A 21,178-nucleotide genomic window follows, 5' to 3' on the forward strand; every position below is an offset into this window, starting at 1 on the left:
GGAAAAATTATCAATCGTGAATCTGCATGCAAAAGAGCAACATGGAATTCTTCAAGAGCTTCCTACAAACTATTGGCATATTGAAACCTACTAAAGTGGATTTCGTTTCTGAATTGCCATTGGAAGTATGACAGAGAATTATGTATCACACACATAATTCTTCGCAATTTGGATGGATAAGAGAGTTGAGAAAAAACAGCAAATATACGTATTGGCAATATACATAAAATAGCAATCTACGTATTAAATATCAATTAAAAAAGCAATAGTGATATTTACGAATTTATATATAATTACTATATGCAGAGCTTAGAAAATTAACACAAAAGTTGTTATGCAAAAATTTTTGTTGAAATTTATTTATTGATAATTAAAGTTTACGTTAAAGATAAATAACTTAAATTTCTTATATTAAATGTTAACTCAGTAAATTTATTCGATAAATATTTTTATATTTACTTTGGCTTCTAGATTCGATTACCTTTCCATATATATATATAAACCTCTTTTCATCGTTTTTTATATTTTATTTATCTAATTTGACATAAAAAAATGCGATTATTTATTACGTTATAATTTAAAAACGAATTATTTGCAATGTTGATTAAAATGGCGTGCTTTATAAGTTCAATGGCGATTGTAAATCGATTGTAATTTGAGCTAAGAGATAACTCGATCGAGATGAGTAATAAACTAATATTATTGTTCACGCTTTTGTAAACTTTATTATCCATATCACGCATCTCCATTCCATTTTCAGTTAACGATTTGTAATTTAACAATATTAAAAATAAAAATATAATATAATAAGTTAAAAATAATCCCAAATTAAAGATATTCGAATATTTCTATATACGATGCAAAAAAAATTTTTGGAAATATTTAGAAAATTTAAAAAAAATTTTCCATCATACGTATCCTGATCGTGGAATATTTCTACGTAAAGTTTAGACTAAAATTACAAGATAATTTTCTGCCAATAGCAACTTAGGACAAACAGTAATTCAAAAGCATCATCATCTAAATAGTCGGTGATAACCTTGCTTTCGTATACATTGATCTGTCGAGGTTGAAGTCAAAACCACGACACGAAAACATCTATTTTATAATGTTTACAAATCATATAGAAACATTGGATTATCCCTATTATTATCTAATTCGTTCAAGTATGAAATAGTGGAATTTAAAATTAATTATGGCACGATTACAAAATTTTGCCAAACAAAAAAAGAAAAAGATAGTCGATGAAAAAGAGATCAAAGAGAATATTTTCAGTGATGAAAACCATGTTGGAATGAATAAGTATTTGTGCCATAAATTGTAAATTATCTCTATGAGTCTAATAACAGATTTTCTGATGATTTCTTTTCAATGAAAAATTTCCAGTTTTAAAGAAATGAATTTCTAATTAAATTCTAACAATTTTTTATATTTTCTGATGGTTTATTTTCAATGAAAAATTTCCAGTTTTAAAGAAATGAGTTTTTAATTCTAACAATTCTAACAATTTAAATTCTAACAAAGAAATGAATTTTTAATTCTAAAAATTCTAACAATTTTTTATATCACTAGTATAAAAATAAAAGTTTAATGGAAAGTTAAAAGATATTACGTTTATGTATATAATAAATTTATATTCCAAGAAAATAATAATAATAATATGATATGTATACATGTAATGCTTACGTAAATATCAAAGAAATATCCATATTTTAAGAGAAAAAAGCTTTGAAGAACACAAAATACAATGGTACAAAGCTATTCTATTAATTCTTGGAAGGAGCTGACATACGCATATGTTTTTAGAAACGTAAGATACATAAAAAAACAAAAACATGAACATTTTTTTTCTAACTCATAAGAAATGTTTTCCTTTTCTGCTTCTCACAAATTAGTGAAATCGATAAGAAATTTTCAATTCTCAACCAACATTTCTCTTTCTGTTTTTCGTCTATTAATTTGGTATCATTTCAATACTATTTTTATTACTAATCACATACATGTATAATATTAATATTTTGAATAATTTCTAATTTTCTGACAATAAATAATCGAGATGATAAAATTAAAAAATGTATGTTTATCTGTGTGTATATTGTAGAATCTATCTGTTTATTATAGAAAAATATAAATTCATGATTATTTTTATGGAAAAGTATACGAATAAAAATTATTAGTTCTTAATAATCAAAGAAAACTAAAAATTATCTGGAAATAATAATGTATTTTGTATATTAATTCATAAAAAAAAATTAGAAATATCAAATTATATCTTTTTTTATAGAAAAAATTTATAAATTTGAATAACATTATGTAGTTTCCTCTGCATAGTTCCAATATATACACGAATAATTATAAATAACATAAATAGATCTCTAAACGAAACGTTATCGTTTATTGTCAATAATAATCTATTTTAAAATAACAGTTTAATCAATTGATTGATGATTCAACGTTTGACAAACTACATATTTAACAATAAATATTCAATTTTTTCTGGATATTTAAACGAGAAACGAGCACTGATAAGTATGCGAAAAAAAAAATAAAGACTGAATTAGTCTTTTTCAAATTCACCGATTCGATGTTAAATGATTTGCACACAATGTATTCCATTACCTTTGCATGGTGCATATAGACTAGAAAATCGAGTTAACAAAATGACGAAAAATTTCAATGAAAATAACCAAAATGAAAATAACCAAATGTAAAAAAGAAAAAGTTTGTGACTCTTTATTATTTATGCAAATCGTACTTTTATTAGATATAAATATACAGATAATGTTGATGAATTAGGATTAATAAAAAGATAATCAGTTGTTTCGTTATTACGTTACATTGTTAAGAGAAACTTATTATTTTTAAACGATATTTAATTAATATTAAGAAAAATAAAAAGAGCAATAAAACGTTTATATTTTTGGTCTCTTCGATAGAAGGAAAAAAAGATTTGAAATGGGCTAAAAAAATGACATTTTAGATGAGAATACTTTTTTGATTGAAATTTTTTTAGATTAGAATAATTACATTTTTAGAATATTATTATTAGTATTAATATTATCAATAATGAATTAAAGAAAAAAATAGACTAAATTGGATTTTTAAAATAGGATATATATAAAATATTAATATAATTGTAAAATATTTTTGATGAATTACTAAATCAAATACAAAGAGTAATATAGAAATGTCGATTCAAATTTAATTATTAATTAAATTAAGTTTTTTTGTGATAGATGAAATAAGATAAATAAAAATAGAATGAAACAATAGCACGATAAATAAATAAATCTACGAATCGATATATTCAATTATAGAATATATTTTTGTGTTTGGTTTCATTTCTAGAATTAAAGATTTTCTATAAATATATATGACAGGATTTATGTAATTCTATTTTTTCATTGGAATCCTATATTCTATTTTAATTAACATGAAAACGATAAAATTATTAATATTTATTTTAAAACATATAGTTTTATAAATTCTATTCGTTATTTAATTAAGAAAGTATTATTGTACGATTATTAATTGAAATCAGCTAAATATACAATTTGGTTGATATTTCAGAAATATATTGAATATCAAATTTCTTCTATTTATTCAATCATTTCCTCTATTTAATTTATTTATTTGAAGAAGAAATTAAAAAGTAAAAAAAATTGAATATTACTATTTTGAACTTATATAAAAGTATTTAATTCCATTATTCATTAGATTATTAAGATAGTGAAATTATCATCTTCGAATAGTTTTTATTTTACATAAGTATTTCAAATTAATTATTTACTAGGAAACTGAAATTACCTTTAATCCATATTAAATAATAAATATTTTTACTTATTAATAATCATATTAAAAATCAATTTATTTTCATTAATTTAATAATTCTAACATCAAGAAACTATAGTCATGTATTGTATAAATTCATTCGATTTTCATATTCATTGCTAAAATAAATCATACTTTAAAATAGAACCATAAATAACAACATATCAACAATATCTATCTAAATGACTTATATACAGATAATAATTTACATAAATATTAAAGCTCGAACATGATTGGTTAAATCAATGAACGAGATCCCGCCTTCTGTCTTACTGAGAAGGGGCCATATAAATATTCAAATTTTGTGGAAAATTATCAATCGTGAATTTGCATTCATAAGAGCAACATGGAATTTTTCCTACAAACTATTGGCATATTGAAATCTACTAAAGTGGATTTCATTTCTGAATTGCCAAGTGTTGTGAAAATACTTGCAAATCTACAAATTCAAAAAAATTTTAAGACAAACTGCAAGACTTCATAAACGACAAATAAGAAAATGAAGGAACAGATTTTGGGACGAGATTCACTGTCATGGATTGAATCACAAGGATAAGGAGTTGAAGAAAGATAGCAAGTATAATGTAGCTGGCATAAGATTAGAAACGGTAGTAGTAGTTTTTGGTAACAGAGTTACTGTTAGAATCCCACCACTGAGAAATAAATGTAAGTAAAGTAATCCAATAGAAAATATATTAGAATATGATATATTAATTTAGATTAGATTAAGTTATTATAAATTTAAGTACATTTACAATTTCTTAAAGTATTTAGGTAAAATTTTTAAAATTTAACTTAAAGTATAAGTATTTAAAATTTTTAGTTAAGTTAATTTTTAATAATTATTAAGTTATTAAATATAATTTTGACATCTTAGCTCTAAGAAAAATAAATAATTATATTAGAATAATATATGATATAAATATTACAAATTAGTATTTATTGACTTTATGCAATATATAATAATAAAGATTATAATTTAATTAGAAATCTAAGAATTTACTTTAATTGTCATAGTCACATTATTAAATTAAAAATGTATAATACAAAAATTTTATATTACAAAAATCACGAGGTAATTCATCACATTTTATGTTTCAATTTTCGAAATACATCAAATTTTTGTATTTATCTTTCCAATTTTTCATAACAACTTTGAAATTAGAATAAAAATTGAATATTACTATTTCGAATTTCTAATACTAACTATTCAACTATTCTAATACTATATCATTAAGATAGTGATATTATTGTTTTCGAATAATTTTTTATTAAATATAAATACTTCAAGTTAATTATCCATTATGAAACTATTATATCCAATATTACAAAATTATAAATATTTTTATTAATAATTTAATAATATAAATAATTTAATATACATGTATAAAAAATTGTAATCATGAATACAAATTTATAGGATGATTTTTCTATGTAATTGGTTATGTACAAATAATACTACAGTCGAACGTGATTATATCTTTTTGTCTCGATGAAAAGAGTATATAAATATTCAAATTTTTGGAAAAATTATCAATCGTGAATCTGCATGCATAAGAGCAACATGGAATTCTTCAAGAGCTTCCTACAAACTATTGGCATATTGAAACCTACTAAAGTGGATTTCGTTTCTGAATTGCCACTGGAAGTATGACAAAGAATTATGTATCACACACATAATTCTTCGCAATTTGGATGGATAAGAGAGTTGAGAAAAAACAGCAAATATAGTGTAGTAAGCGTAAGAAACAGTTTTTGGTATAGAGCTACTGTTAGCATCCTACCACCGAGAAATATGAATGTAAATAATTCTTCAAATAGAAAATCTTGTAAATGTATTAGAATATAAAATAATAATTTAGATTATTTTAATTTAAAATAATATATATTTAATTAAATACTTTTTGAAATAATTATAACAAAATAAAATTTTTAGTTACGTTAATAATTAATTAAATAATTTTGACATCTTAAAAAATGCTAAGAAAAGTAAATAATTGTATTTATAATAACGTGTATAAATATAAATAATTTAAGATTTATATTTATTAATGACTTTGTGCCAATGCATAATTGTAAAATTTTTAATTTAATTATTATTCAATTGTAAATTATATCTACATCATTGTATGATTATTGATCGAAATTAGTTAAATACGAACCTGGATAACTAGCTCTTTGAGCCTAGTTTTTATAAGAAATGACGGGTTCTCAGGACATGGGACATTAGCACCGACACGTCATTAAATTTCTTTATTATACGCTCATCTGCTCGAAATCATGGAATTCTCGAGCCAAGGTACCGTTTGAAACAAATAAGTGACTTACCTGTAACGAGAAAAGAAAAAGATATTAGATCGAGCGCAGTGGAATTATCTTAGATTTAATTAAATATTACGAAAATTTATACGACTGTAAATAATTGGTGTACGTGAATAAACTTTTTAAGACCTTCATAACGTTAAGTTCCATCATATAATTGCATGAAAATTATTCGAGATTCACACTTTTATAATAGTAAAAGTATTCTGGAAAGTTAAAGCTTTGAAAATACGATATGGATTCGTCATTAGTTACATAAATCTTAAAGCTATGAATATTGTGGAAAAGAATGGAAACCGGTTGGTTGTTGCTGTTTTGTTTTATCTGATATGAGTTGTTAGTCTACAGCAATTTCCACTATACATGATTATAGGTTAATGATAAATTTAATTTTGTATAACAGTTTCAAATTTGTTATATAAGTGTTCACTCTTTTGTGGAATTGTTAGAAATTGTATAATAAATAAATGAAACAAAAAAGAAACGCGTGATAGTGGAATTGTTTTTAAATTCACCATTCCAAAAAGTATTTATAATATAGATATATATTTTCTCGCGCATTATCGAAATATTATTGAAAATATATCTTTAAAATTTTTTCTATATTTATTTGAAAAATTATATCATGCTATGTATAATCAATCCTCTTTTAATGATACAATATAATATATGATAATGAAAACACGGTTTCGATATAACGTAATGCAAAAATTACGACAATTTCCTATATGACATCTTTATAATACAATTTCCAGATAACACGATTTAATAAAATTGGACAATCGTCGACAATATAATAGTATGAGTGTATTACACTTTGTTTTTGTTGACATTTTCGACATTCCCTGATTTGTAATAGTTCGATACAACATGAAACTAATTAATTGTAGGAGAGTTAGTTAAATTAGATACGCATATGTATGTATTACATCTTCATTTATTTTAATATCAATCGGAATAGTTTTGTCCTTTTTAGTTTAGAAAATGATAGTTCAGGTTTAATTTATCTCAGAAGAATTAAAAATAAACAAGAAATTTTATCTTGTGATAACAATTTTTTTAAAAATGTTTAAATTCAATGTAATTACAATTCATTATATATTTAATTTTAACTTTCAATAAATATTTGTAGCTGTTTGTCTAAAATAAATTTTATAAGATTTTTATTTCATTATATTCCTTTAAGTAATTTTATTTTTAAAAGCATGATTTCAATAGAAAATATAATAAAATATACTTATGTAACAACTTTTATACATATGTAGATTATACAAGTAATTTTTACTTTTTACAAATGAGGCAATTTTTTAATTTCCTTTTCAACAAATTTTTTGTTTATTTTTTTCAATTAGAAAATTTGTTTAATAGTAATTTTTGTGATTTGTATTTCCTTTTCAAAATAACAAATTCTTAGATGCTTTTTAATATTTTGTATTAATTATATTATTATTCTGATTATACATGGTCAAATATTTTCATAATATATACATATATAATACATAATAGAAAAAACATTTTTATACTAAAAAATAAATTATACTAGCATATAAAATTAAAAGAGTTACTAAATTTTCGTTGAAAAATTATTTTTTAAACTATTATAATTTTGTAATAAAAAATCAAGAATGCATGGACTCATTTTCTTTTCATCATGTAACAAAGAGAGAAAATCAAAAATCCTCTTTTCTTCCTAAAATTTTTCTTATTTAAATTTTTTAATCGAATTCTTTTTTGCAACGGCTTCTATTGTATGACTTTCCATTGCCGTTTCATCGAGCGCACACGATTGATGTACAGAATACACCTCGATATACATTTCTCTACAATAAACATATAAAGATATCCACGATGCATAATAAATTCAAATAAATTCAGAAAAATTATATATACACAAGGACCAACAAAATACCACCGTGTTCGTAAATAAAATCATAAATACAACAATCATGGAATTCGATGAGAGAGTCGGAGGTAAATCGAATCAATTAAAATGACAGGGAATTGGAGGGGAAGAGGAGTTTAATCAAGTTGTCAAGGAAGGGACGGGATGAAATGGAGATGGAGCGCTAACAACGTTCGCACATGCCATCAGGAAGGAAGGAAATTCGTTGTTCTCGAGGAAATCCGTTCGCATGGAAAATCATGACGGAGAAAGAGAAACGGGGGCGAGGGAGAGAAGCAGAGAGAGAGGTCGAGACCTTACGCCACCACGTTCATAGATCGCGGTAGCGCGATACGGGCTATTAAGTGTATGCAAAGCAGAGTTAATTTCATTGAACTTTCAGGTGGTGCAAAGTTTTGCCCCGCGGCCGTGAAATGTGGGGGTTTAAACGGCCATCAGGGGAATGCATAACGAGGATGAGAAAACTATGGCCGGGGAGAGAAAATACCTGACGTCCTTGCGCTTAACTTGTTGGTTACGTGTCTTCGGTTGACGGAAGTTGCCGTGTTGCATTATGGAGAGGCGTTGGAGCGAATTGCGGAATGAGTGTTCTTCCGTGACGCTGTTTCATCTCGCGTTACTGGCCAACGACCGCGAATACTTACAACGTATGCGAAATAATTTAATAATTTTCAGAAGAATTTCTTAATTAAGCATAGTCAAAGTTGATCAAAGAGGGTAAGTAAATGCGTAAAATTGAAGGTAATAAAGCGTATTGCATGCACTTGATATATTTTTTTTAACGATAAATATTTATTGGGGATTACAATTAAGTACAGTTTGATTTTTGGTGGAATTATCTTTCTTACACGAGTTTCTTATACGAGATTTTGTTCCTTTTTTATATAAAATATATATGTCTTATATAAAAGATAGGATGGAATATCGTTTTCATTAGAATTTCCTAATCGAATGTCAGCATTGCAAGTGTAAGGTGAAGGTAGCGTATAAAGCAACAGGCGTATGATAAACTAGAGTTGCTTTGATAAGAAAAATGTGTACACAATTTTTATGCTTGAACTTTGTAATGCTGGATATTGGAACAATTTATAAATTTTTAAAAGAAAAACTGACTCTTTTATCCAAATATTTTTATAAAATATGTTTCACGTGAGTATAAGATATTGTTTTTATTAAGAATTTTCTAATGAAATGTTGAAGTTGCACAAATTTTTAAAGAAAGAAATCTTTTATTTTAAAATTCCTGTTTTAAAAGTAATTAATTATAAATTTATCATTTAAATGATAGTAATAATAATTAGAAAATAAGATTTAAAAAATACGAGATAGCATAAGAATTTAATTAAAAGTCGAAGTTAAATATATTTATTTGTTATTTAAATTTGCTTTTTACAAGATTATTATTTTTCACGGAAATTTTAACAATTTTCAAATTTCAATTTTTTCAATATCACAGTTGTATTATAAATACTTAACATTCATATATTTCAAAATTAAATATATTCATAATCAATATACGAGTCATTCAGAGATCGATAAATTTTCGAAAATTTTTTAATTTCAATATCAAAATTTCTAATTAAATGATATCATAATAGAAACTAAAATGAAAAAAAAAAAAATAAAATCTATCGAAGAAAAACTTTTCTTTCTCTCGTCTTCTCTGAGAATCGTTCGCCTTAAATAACAAAATATTTAATAAAATATATTCATGTATGGATTACAGGTGGAAAATAACCAGAGCCCCAAAGCACTCGATTTAATTGGCCATCCCACGTCTTGCTTTTGCCGGTCTTGGCAATGTTTGAAGCGATTTAACAAGCAGTCACCGACTACATGCACCATCGATTTTTCCTTCGCGAACATTTATTAGAAGTATTCCCCGTTTGCGTACACGAAACCCTTTGACGAAAATTCTATCCCAATGAAGCATTCGAAAAAGGGGAGGAATCCTTCATTTAAATAATAATACACCTTTCACGATCGTGTTTTCCATTCCCTCTTCGATATTCTCGCGCTCAAAAACATTGCAAAAGTGCGGTGCATTAACCCTATATGCGCACGTCGTTTACCGGCCATTATTCTACCCACTTATGCAAATAGGATCTAACCTGTATAGAGGGGGAGGGGATCGAATAAAAAGGGCCGGCCGCGGAAAAGCGATGGTCTCTTAAAGCCAATACTTGTATAAACTTCGATCCCGTCACGTCGTAAATCGAAAACTCGCGGACAGTTTAACGCGTCGCGCCGCCTTTCCATATCGGGCTCGCACTTTATGGACTGAGAGTTCTTCCCCTGCATGCTTTGTGTTGCCCGGCACAGTGCTTTATCACCCCTTAACATTTATTTAATGTTATGGAAAGACATCGTGGGGAATCATCGATCTACATCGCGGCTATAAACGTTGAATTAAAATTTTTGTTCGAATTTTTCCTCGGCAAAAAAATGCAGTTGAATTATATTTATATTTATAGTCTTGGTTGAAAATACGTATTCGTTTGTTATTTAATTAGATACAAGTATATTTGGTGGAAATTCAATATGGAAAAATTTGATCTTATAAAAGTGAAATATAGAAATACTTAAATTATTATTATTCTTAAATTGTTAAATTTGATTAACAAATTTTTTGAGATATCGGTTTAAAATTATGTATTTTATTTTATAATTATTTGTTTGTAATTTATAGCAATTTTCAAGCTTTCAGCAAATAATGTTTCTCAAAAATAACATTTAATTTCGAAAAAAATTTCGGTTAGATTTATAAAGAAATCAAAGAAAATTATTACTTCGCAAGAATTCTTAATTTGTTTATTGTGAATGTAAATGTCATTTTATATATTTATTTTGAAATATTAATAAATTTGTAATATAAAAAAAAAAGATATTATACTGATAATATATTAGATATTCATTAAAGTTTTTATCGTTTTTAATTAAAATTTAAAAAAATATCGGAAAGTACAGATTTCTAAATATTTGATAACAGAAATAAAATTGTTTTAAAAATTTTTGCAACATTTCAAAAATTAATTTTAAATTTTTTATAAACTAAATATAAAAAATAAGAAAGAATCTTTCGTTATTAAAAAATAATCATACAATATTCATTTTTTAATTTTATTATATTATATAATGTATATATTATTCGTATATACATGTTACTTCAATATTAATATAAAAATTCAATGAATTAATTCGAATATAATAAAATATCAAATAAAGTTTAAATTATAATTTTTGTCGAAAGATATAATATAATTTGTATTAATAAATAGAATATAAAAATAAATAAATTCGTTTTATTTTCAAATCAATATCTCGTATCTACCAAAATTTTTACGATACTAATAGATTTTCCTTCCTTTATAATTATAAAATATTTTCATAGTGATACATCGTTTCAATAGAAAATCTTTATCGACAGACGATAAAAAAGAAAAGATAAAATGAGATAAGAAAAAAAACATTTTAAAAAAGCAGAAAATTCACTTTACAATCGATTCGTATGTTTTCACGTTTATATCGCATGTGCTATTATCCAGTAAAGCTCGTCACTAATCAAAGAATCTTATATCATTTTTGCGTTTTCGCGTGCCGATACACCATTATGAAATCGATCGATATGGATCGTTAAACATACTACATCTGTCAAATGCAACCGCTATATGTGGATGTTCGATTGATCAATCTAAGGATATTAAGATAGAGATAGAAAATATATTGAAGGATCAGATAAATTGTTTAATAATTTAGAATTTAATTCGATATTTTTATATTAAATATTATATATAGCAATAATGTATTGAAATATAAAAGATGTATAAAGTAAAAGTTAGGTTATAATAAATATAATAATAAATAAGTGAGATTTTTCAATCTTTAAATTATCCATACAAACTATTTCCAGCATTAATTAATTTCTAAAAGTGATGAATTTGAGAGAAAAGGATAGTTTATCGATCATATAACAAATCTTTCGAATACACTTTGAAAAAGGATAAAAAAATATTTGTACTTCGAACCAGGAAATCCTCTCGCATGTGAATTATTCATAACTTTATTTTACTTGATTGTCGTACAAAAAGAAGGTTCCAATATTGATAGACATTTTACAAATATTAGAAAAGATTTAAGAAAGCGTTAAAACGACTTCATTATCAAAATCTTGCCAAAAGAAAATTATCTAAAATTATCCAAGATAAATAAACAGAATAGAGTCACGAAATTAATAACAAATATTCCAAAAAATAATTATATATATATATATGATTTTTTTAATGAAATGTAAATGATAATTTCATCTTTAAAAAGGCAAAAATCAATTTCTCTAGATCTAATTAAATTGTAAATGGGGGGGACTTAGCGGAATATAAGATATGAAAGAGAGTTGAATGAAGAGGGAAGGGACGCAGAAGGGTCAAATACAGAGATAGAGAGAGAGAACGAAGTATAGTATGCAAAGGGAATAGGAGATTTGGCATTCTATTCAGATGGTTTCGTGGGCAGGTTGGAGCATACCTCGTTGAATAACTCCTTTGAAAATACCGAACGTAGGTATCGATGGTCGCTACTGCGTACTGGCACGTGCCTCGAAATCATCCTCTAAATACCATCCTTTTGGAAATGTAGCGTCGTGCCAACCTAGGCCTTATCTGTACGTCGAATATTCGATGGCACGTAAATGCTTGCAAAGCTGTATCGTTAATGGATTACGAAACGAATGCTTTAAATTTTTTACTTTTTATCCGATTCTTCTGCATTTCGTATTTTATTCGTTTTACCAATGAAAAAATTTAACAGTGCTATGCGATTATTTAAATAATCGGATAATTTTAATTGGTACCGAAGAATTGGCATTTTGCATTTCGAAGCGTTTTATTTGTAATTAAAGGATAAAAAGGATCTTTAGGATAAAAGTTGTACAATTATGTTTAATTCATTGCACTCGAGAGTCGATTATCCGCTAATTGATTTTATACAGGGATTCTTCATAAAGTTTATTATTTTCCAAAAACTATAAGATCATTTTTGCAATTTGTCGAAAATTTAATAATACTTATAATTTTTTATATTTTACAAAATTGCAATGTTTTATTTATATAAAAATGTTGCAAAATTTACTTTCAAATTTATTTGCACAGTTTCGAAAATTTTAATTATTGTAATATATATTAAAAAAAAAAACTTAGAATAAATTAATATAGTATAAAACAAAAGATTTTATCAATTTATTAATATTTATATTTTATAATGTAGTAATATTATATAGCATTTTTTAAATTCTCTAGATAGAATTTGAATCTTTTATCAATTTCTTTTGCCTTCTTTTTTTCTCTCTAAGCTTATAATATTTGAAATATATAATTATAATGTTTATATCATAATCTAGATATAATTATTTTTTTATTGCATATTCTTTAATAACATATAAAAATCACAAAGAGTATTTGAAAATCTCAAAAAAAAGTTTTTTGTATCATAATATTTTCAGATATCAAAATGAATATATAATTTCAATACAAAATGGATATTCTAAATGTAAAAGATTAAATTTAATCATTAATTCTTAAAATATTTTAATATTACACTATAATACAGAATTTATAGAGCGACAATTCATAAAAATGAATAAAATGACTTTTTTTTAAAAATCTATTGAATTTGTTAGAGCATAATATGATGTTGTTCTAAATTATCCGCTAGCAACTTCTTTATAGAATTCATCTTTCTCTAAACCATGATAATAAAAACTAGCGAAACAATTGAAATTAAACTTTTTCTCGTTAGAGAATAATACTTTTTTTCATTCCATGATCCAAGATTGTGATCCTGGCGAATTTCATTCTCTGACAGATGTGTTTTGCAGTTACCGCAACTTTTGTTTTTCAAGCTTGATATTTAACAGTTGAGTTGGTTTTTAGAAGATGCCGGATCTTACGAATTGTTGTCGGTTGTAATCCCGACTTTTGTAGCTATAAAACGAATAGAAAGATCCTTTTTGTTCCAGAAAACTTTAACATAGCACTACTTCAAATTATTTCGATATTTTTAATAAAATTGTTAATCGAAGTGAAATTTCTTTAAAGTTATTTTGAAGTTATTCTATAAGAAAAGTTCATTTATTCTTGATTTTCAATTTATAACTAGCTCATGATTTTTCATGATTTATTTCAATTAGTTATAAATGAAACATAACAATGCATGTGTAAAAAATATGAACTCCATTTATATGATGTCTAGCTGAACATTTATTAATTAATATTGAACATCATTTCACTTAATTATATTATACTAATATTATAATATTAGTAAATTAATATAATATAAATTTTTATAATATAATATATATATCAATTATATAATTGATATAATATATCAATTATATATTTAAAAAAATGTTTTTGAAATTAAAATCATTTATATGAATCATTTATATTACTGCTATTAAATAAATAAAAAATTATAGCAGAAGAGGAGGAGAATCAGTAAATGTTATATAAATCACTTAATTATATACTTATCTCTTGAAATATGCATATAAAATCAGTTTTGCTACACAAAATTTCTAATTACCTGAAAGTAAATGCTGAAATAATTTTGAAACTGTTAATTATATGAAAACAGTCAAGGAAATCATAATTTAATGTTTTTTTATTTCAGATTTCCAATATTTGTTTTAATTTATTTCAAATTCTTCGCAGCACTAGTGACATCTACACGATATTACAATTATTTTAATTCGAGTTAATGTTTTCGACAGCAATCAGTTTGAAAAAGTGATATATAGATTTTTCAATTAAAACAGTTTTTCATAAATTTAATATTTTGACAATAAACAATTGAAGCGAGTTGTTTTGACGATTACATTATAATATAAAATAATCCAATATTTGGACATTGATAACGACGTTAATTGTCCAATTGTTCGAAAATTAACACGTTCATTCATTCACCTTGTACCAATTTGTTTAATATTAATTCCCATCAATATCAATTATTGATATTAATCGAAAATTGATTATTAATTATTCATCTTTACTTAGTAAAGATTCATATTAACAATTCCAAAAAAGGCAAAATTTATATAGTAGCTTAATATAATATTATAAACTATATAAAAATTATTTGATTTCATTGTTATTATTCAATTTTAATCAATCATTTCATAAGTTAAATGCTTATTTGAAAAATTATTGATATTTTGATATAATATTTTGAATTAAAAAATGGTTTTAATTAAAAACCATTCAACATTTTTCATACATAATTTTTTTAATCCCTCATGTACTATGATTGAAAACAATACATCAATAAAAATGTATTTTACAATAATATGAATTTTTCATTGCTATTATTACTTTATTATTAATATTTATTTTATTTAATTTTATTATTATTGTATTTAAATGTTATTATATTAACCTCTTCATTATATTATATATATATTAAATGAAATAATACAACAATTTTTATATATATATATATTTAATATATATATCTTTCTTGTGTTATGATGACATAATCGTTTAATATGTTTACTACTATACATCACATGCATATTCAGATTTTATTTACTTATTAATTTTAACGAAATTTTTTTCTATTCAACAAAAACAATTATATATATTAAAATTATTAACTTTCACTTTTTTCATATCATGTAAATTCTGTGTGTGTGTGTGTTGTGTGTGTGTAAAATGTATTAAGACAAACTTTGATCTTTATTTCTTTAAAAATCAAAACAGTAGAATACAAAAACACAAAAACAAATTTTAATATGTATCGAGACCTGATTCAAATTTGCAATTTTTGTTATTCAATATTGTATTGAAGAAATATATGAATTTAATTTTCATATTTTTACGAAATATTCATCTTAAAAATCTTAGAATACCAAGAAAAATTTTTACAGATGGATGATACGTATAAAATCTATGAATAATAATATTTAACTTCGACATTTATTTTAATATTGTTTCCCTGTGTTGGCCATTCTCAAGACGATACAATCTTTGAACGTTTGTTTACGTATAACTTGAACATGTGAATTTAAAATGAATTCAAAGTATATAGTCTTTAACGAAAAACAATACTATTGCGATTAAAATGGTAATGGATACAAATTTATTTAAATCGATTCAAATTTATTTTTTTCTTCTCTCCCAAAACCGCCATGGGACAAACGCAAATTTGCTTTTTCCAGGAATCTGATTGTAAAAATTCGCTTAGAACAACGATAACTCGTTCTCATGCAAGAACACAGTGGACAATGCAACCGGCATAACAGAATAGAGCTGCATTTTTTTTTTCTTTCTTCCTTTTTTTCCTCCTCAAGACGAAGAAACATTTTACAAGGAATCGTTGGTATCAGTCGAAAATCGTGCATCTCCTAGTAAAATGTTGGGCGATTTCCGGGCAAATTGTAAGCCATAAAAGCGACGCGAGCGCCCAAGCATGCCAACCTGTGAGGTCGTAGAGGGCGCGCATATGCAAACACAAGATGTACGTGCTCGGATTTGCGTATACGGTGCGTTTGTTTGCCTTACAACCTTGGCATTGGCGAATACACCAAAGGGGAATAAGCAAAGTTGAAAGTAAAATATTCTAACCTTCGACTTGTTATGTATAATGTGTTGCAATTCTTTCGAGGAGAAAGGAAGAAAGTTTAAAGACTAACGTTATTTTTAGATATTCGTTTTTGTATAAATTTCCATTCATTGCAAAAGCAAGCAAAGAAGGGAAGAATATTGTAGCATTATCGTTTGAGTAGGTACCGGTGAAATTTTTGAATGGTAGAAAAAATTTTATGGACTGTAAATTAATGTTTTATGTTCGAAAGGCAATTGTTGATTGGTCTCGTACAAGATTCGAATTAAGATTCAGAGGCAAAATTATTGCAATGCAATAAATCGTTGATACATAAATCCTTTATATAACGATTGTTTCGAATAACAATTTGAAGAAAGAAATTTGTGAATATGTTAATTAGGAAGAAGTAGAAATTAAATGATTAACGATGAAAGAATGAAAGAATCTCGTAAGAGAAATGCATTACAAAAGAATAAATTAATTTGAATAATAGACGAGTAAATATATTTTTTTAACAGTTAATTATTTTGGCAAAACTGATCATTTAGATATTTTTCAGAAGTTAGACTATTTTTTGCATTTTTATAAATTTTAGCATTGATATATATAATTCCTCGTCTTCCAAAAAATTTTTTTCTAATTTCTTCAATTTATAATCAATTAATTTATAAAATCTATATCTAGAATTTTAATAGAATAAAATAATATTTGCATTATTATGTAATACTGAATTTATTTGTATAATTTCAAAAGTTTATAACAAATATCTGCAAATGCAAAAGGATTAATATTGCAAATATTTCAATTTTAACGATTATACAATTTAATTAAAATCACTCGCAATAGTTTCACTTTTTTGAAATTTAAAGTGAATAACTAATAGTTTTTACAAAATTTCTATTTTAAAAAGAATAATATTAAGAAAGAGAAATCTAATCTTAGAAAAATAAAATATATTTATTTATAATTTGTAATTATTATATATCATTATTGTCTTTTTTATCACATTATTTACCTTTGTACACTGAATATAACTTTCAAGAATAATTAAATAACTTACACATCATATAAAGCATAAAATTTCAATAAAAATTAACCACTATTATTCAATAGACTAAAGTTGCATAACAGATATTTGTGTCATTTATTCATTTAATTTTATCTGCAATTATCTGTATTTTAGTTGTCTATTATCCATTGTGGTAAGACATCACATGCACTAAGTCAAGCAAAATCAAAAGCAACCACTTTAAACACGTATATTGTGATTTCAAAAGGAGAAAACTACTGACAGGATCAAAGACAGGAACAGTCATCATCTTGAATAAAACGTCTAAAATTGTAAAATATTTCGAAAAAAATAGTCAAATATTTTCTTATTTTAACTAAATAAAAAGTTTTATATTTATTTGCACATAAATAATATAATATTTAAATAATTTAGATTAATAAATATTTATGTTTTACACTTGTTTCAAATTTTATATCATAGTTAAATATATACATACAGAATGTTTGAATATTTAGAGGCAATTATCATCAAAAATATTCATTATTCCAAAATATATTATAAGTAGAATTTATTTTGTTTCGAAAGGGATATGATGTGCTACATACAATGGTTTACAAAGTACTTGAACATTATTTTACAGGGAAATTCATCTAATTCGAAAATTTTGATTTCAATGAAAGTTTGTACGTATATAGAATGTATTATAGAGCAATTCCTTTGTCTCTATTTCAGAGAAGAAAATTAACCCTCAAAATTTTAACATGCTGATAAGTTTTAAATATAATTGCCTGAAATTTTTTTTTGCAACTAAATCTTGTTCTATCTGATTATAAAATTATATTTAAAAAAAAAAATGAAAACTCGAAATATAAACTTTAATTTTAATTCTTTAAAATTACTTGTTGGTCAATAAGCATTGCTCCATATACAACCCATTGTGTTCTACGCAATCATAAAGTTTTATTAAAATTAAATATATATATAAAAAATTTCAGTAAAAAATAAAAAAAAATTGAATAATTATAAATAATTTTTTCCTACGTAAAAATATAAAAGAGATATGAAAATTAAATTTGTATCTTTATATAAAAATCATATTAAATATTATTCAAAAATCGAAATTTTCATTTTTGTTTAAAAACTTTTATCAAGTAAGAGTCAAGAATTATTTTGCAATTTCAAAAAGTACATTTGTAAGACAATATATGTTTACAGGATTTGAATAAATAAGGTTTACTTCATAAAAATAAATTTAATGCACGAATGTTGTAATTCAACGAAAGTTTAAGATTAACGATAAAAGTAATTAATGCCAAGATAACATTGTCTTCATAAAGCTTTCTAAAGCTCGTATCAGAGATTTAATCCTTAGCTTAAAGAATAATAAGTGAACTTTTCTCGACGATTAATAATTATGTTGTTATTCGTGTACATTCGCAAAGTTTTCTTTAAATGGCTACAACTTTATTAAAAAAATATTTTGTTATAAATAAAAGTTTTGTTTATTTTGGAGATAAAGAATCATACTTTTCGATATACAGAAATTGTGAAACTTGTCGCATGCAAATTTGTCTTAATTAATTAAAATATCCTAGCATTTTTTATTTTTCAAGATATAATAAAATATTTTAAGTTCTATACACTCTTTTTTCTTTCTCTACATATTTGTGAAGTTAAAAAATCCTATATATTTTTTTTAGAATCAGAATTTTTTAATTTTTCTAATTAAAGGACATACAATGATAAAAATTTCATTTTCTACTTATATATGTTTCGAAATATTAAATAAAGTAATTTTGCAGGAAAAACATGAACGAAAAATTTGTAGAATTTAACAATTCCATTTAAAAAAAATTTACTTTTTATTTAGAGGCTTAAATATAAAATACAACAAAAGAATAAAAAACTTAATAATTTTAAGTTAAAGTTTAAATTGCAATCTGTTTTTTTTATTCAAATTTAAATAAAATCATAGAATATTGAAATTTCACAATTATTCAATACTTATTATTACAAATTATGCAACAACTTCCATTTTTAGTATATTTTACACTCAATTTTAATGTATTTTACGTAATATTTATTTTTTGATCGCAATTATTTAATCATAAAAACTGAAACTGATTTGTTGAGCAAGCAGTGAAAGCAGATAAATCTCAGGATAAATCGATCAAGCAAAGACCACACAAGTATCGAAAGAAATAAAATAAAAAAGTTTCGCAGAATCATCGTGTCTCGTTATCGATCTGAAAAATGCGGAGAAGAAGGTGCAAGTCAGAAGAAAACACACAACTCGAATACAAGGGAATACTTTAATAAGTGTACTTGTGTAATGGTGTGCGCCAATAAATGAGGTTCGTCCATACATCGGCGAATGAAGCGAATAGTGGACAAAGAAAATTCGTGATGCGTGAAATTCATGATGCACGACGGCGTATAGAGAGAGAGAGATATTTTGAGAAAATCTATTGGAAATGATATATGTACGCGAGATCCGTGATGCATGACATTCATGATGTATGAATTGAAAAAGATACATCGAGGTAACATTTCGATTTGCTTTATGATAATGACATGCAAAAAACATTGTCTTGCAAAGTACGCGTCAAAACGTGTGAAGAGCTACCGTATGGCCTTTTGTTTCACGGATATCAAAGGACGTTTTTATCCGTTTAATCTGCAAACTTGGAAAATTAATGTTTCATGGTGGATCGAGACACGTTCAAGATCAAAATCTGTATTACTTTGCATTTCATTGTTTTCCTCGTGCTTAATAGCGTTTTACGCTATTACGTTTTCACGGATACTAAAACTGGACGTGTGATCGATAGATATAGTTGAAATAAAATTAAAACGGAAAATATCGATTTCAAACAGGTTTTCAAATAATTTTCGTGCAACTCGATTAATTCTGTTCTATCAACGTGAATGATAATTTAATACAAATTAGATGCGCGTAAATAAAAATTAAAAAGGAGAAAAGTAAATATGGTAAATTGTTTCGATAAATACGATTGAATAAATACTCACATTGTGTATATACGTTATAATTGATCATATAATAGATATTTATTGAAACAAACTATGCTGCTCACATATACAAGATGTTAATATATGGAAAATTTTTGATGTGAGACCGTCGTATCATCTGTCTTATTCTATTTTCATTTCATCTAACGTAAACTTAAATCGTTTAACAAATAAATTAACTGACATTTTCGTATACAAATTCTTATATTTGTTTCGAATTGCAGAATCTAAAGATATTCCACGAATATAACAACATCCTGTATATGTACATATTTTATTTATCGTATGATAATTGAATGTTATAAATCATGTTCTAAATAAAATTTCTGATTAAGATATAATATCGAAAGATGGAAAAATTTTGGATAAATTTATCCATAGAAAGAATAGATATCATTTTTTTTTCCAAATAAATAACAATTTACTAAAAATATTATATTTACGTAGAATAAAATTAACATTTTGCAAGTATGGCACGTATTTTAAAT

The 21,178-nt window shown here is 24.6% G+C and overlaps 1 protein-coding gene and 1 long non-coding RNA gene across 19 annotated transcripts in view; one reads left to right on the top strand and one right to left on the bottom strand.

Annotated features, from left to right (window-relative positions):
* The window catches only part of LOC107993170 (CCR4-NOT transcription complex subunit 6), a 587,279-nt gene that overhangs the window by 516,454 nt on the left and 49,647 nt on the right, over window positions 1-21,178 (bottom strand). Inside the window, exon 4 of one of the 18 annotated variants that reach the window (XM_062076970.1) lies at window positions 6,034-6,159. The exons of the other annotated variants lie outside the window; for them this stretch is intronic. Within the exon in view, the coding sequence (XP_061932954.1) occupies window positions 6,110-6,159 (50 nt within the window). The 3' untranslated portion in view covers window positions 6,034-6,109. Of the gene's footprint in view, window positions 1-6,033; window positions 6,160-21,178 lie in introns of those variants that run through there. 18 annotated transcript variants of the gene reach the window in all.
* LOC114576898 (uncharacterized) lies at window positions 4,151-6,639 on the top strand. The gene is made up of 2 exons (XR_009830497.1): window positions 4,151-4,497; window positions 5,252-6,639. It is a non-coding gene; the product is annotated as an uncharacterized LOC114576898 (long non-coding RNA).

This window comes from Apis cerana, linkage group LG7 (assembly GCF_029169275.1).
Source record: "Apis cerana isolate GH-2021 linkage group LG7, AcerK_1.0, whole genome shotgun sequence".
In the NCBI taxonomy this organism is placed as follows: Eukaryota; Metazoa; Arthropoda; class Insecta; order Hymenoptera; family Apidae; genus Apis; species Apis cerana.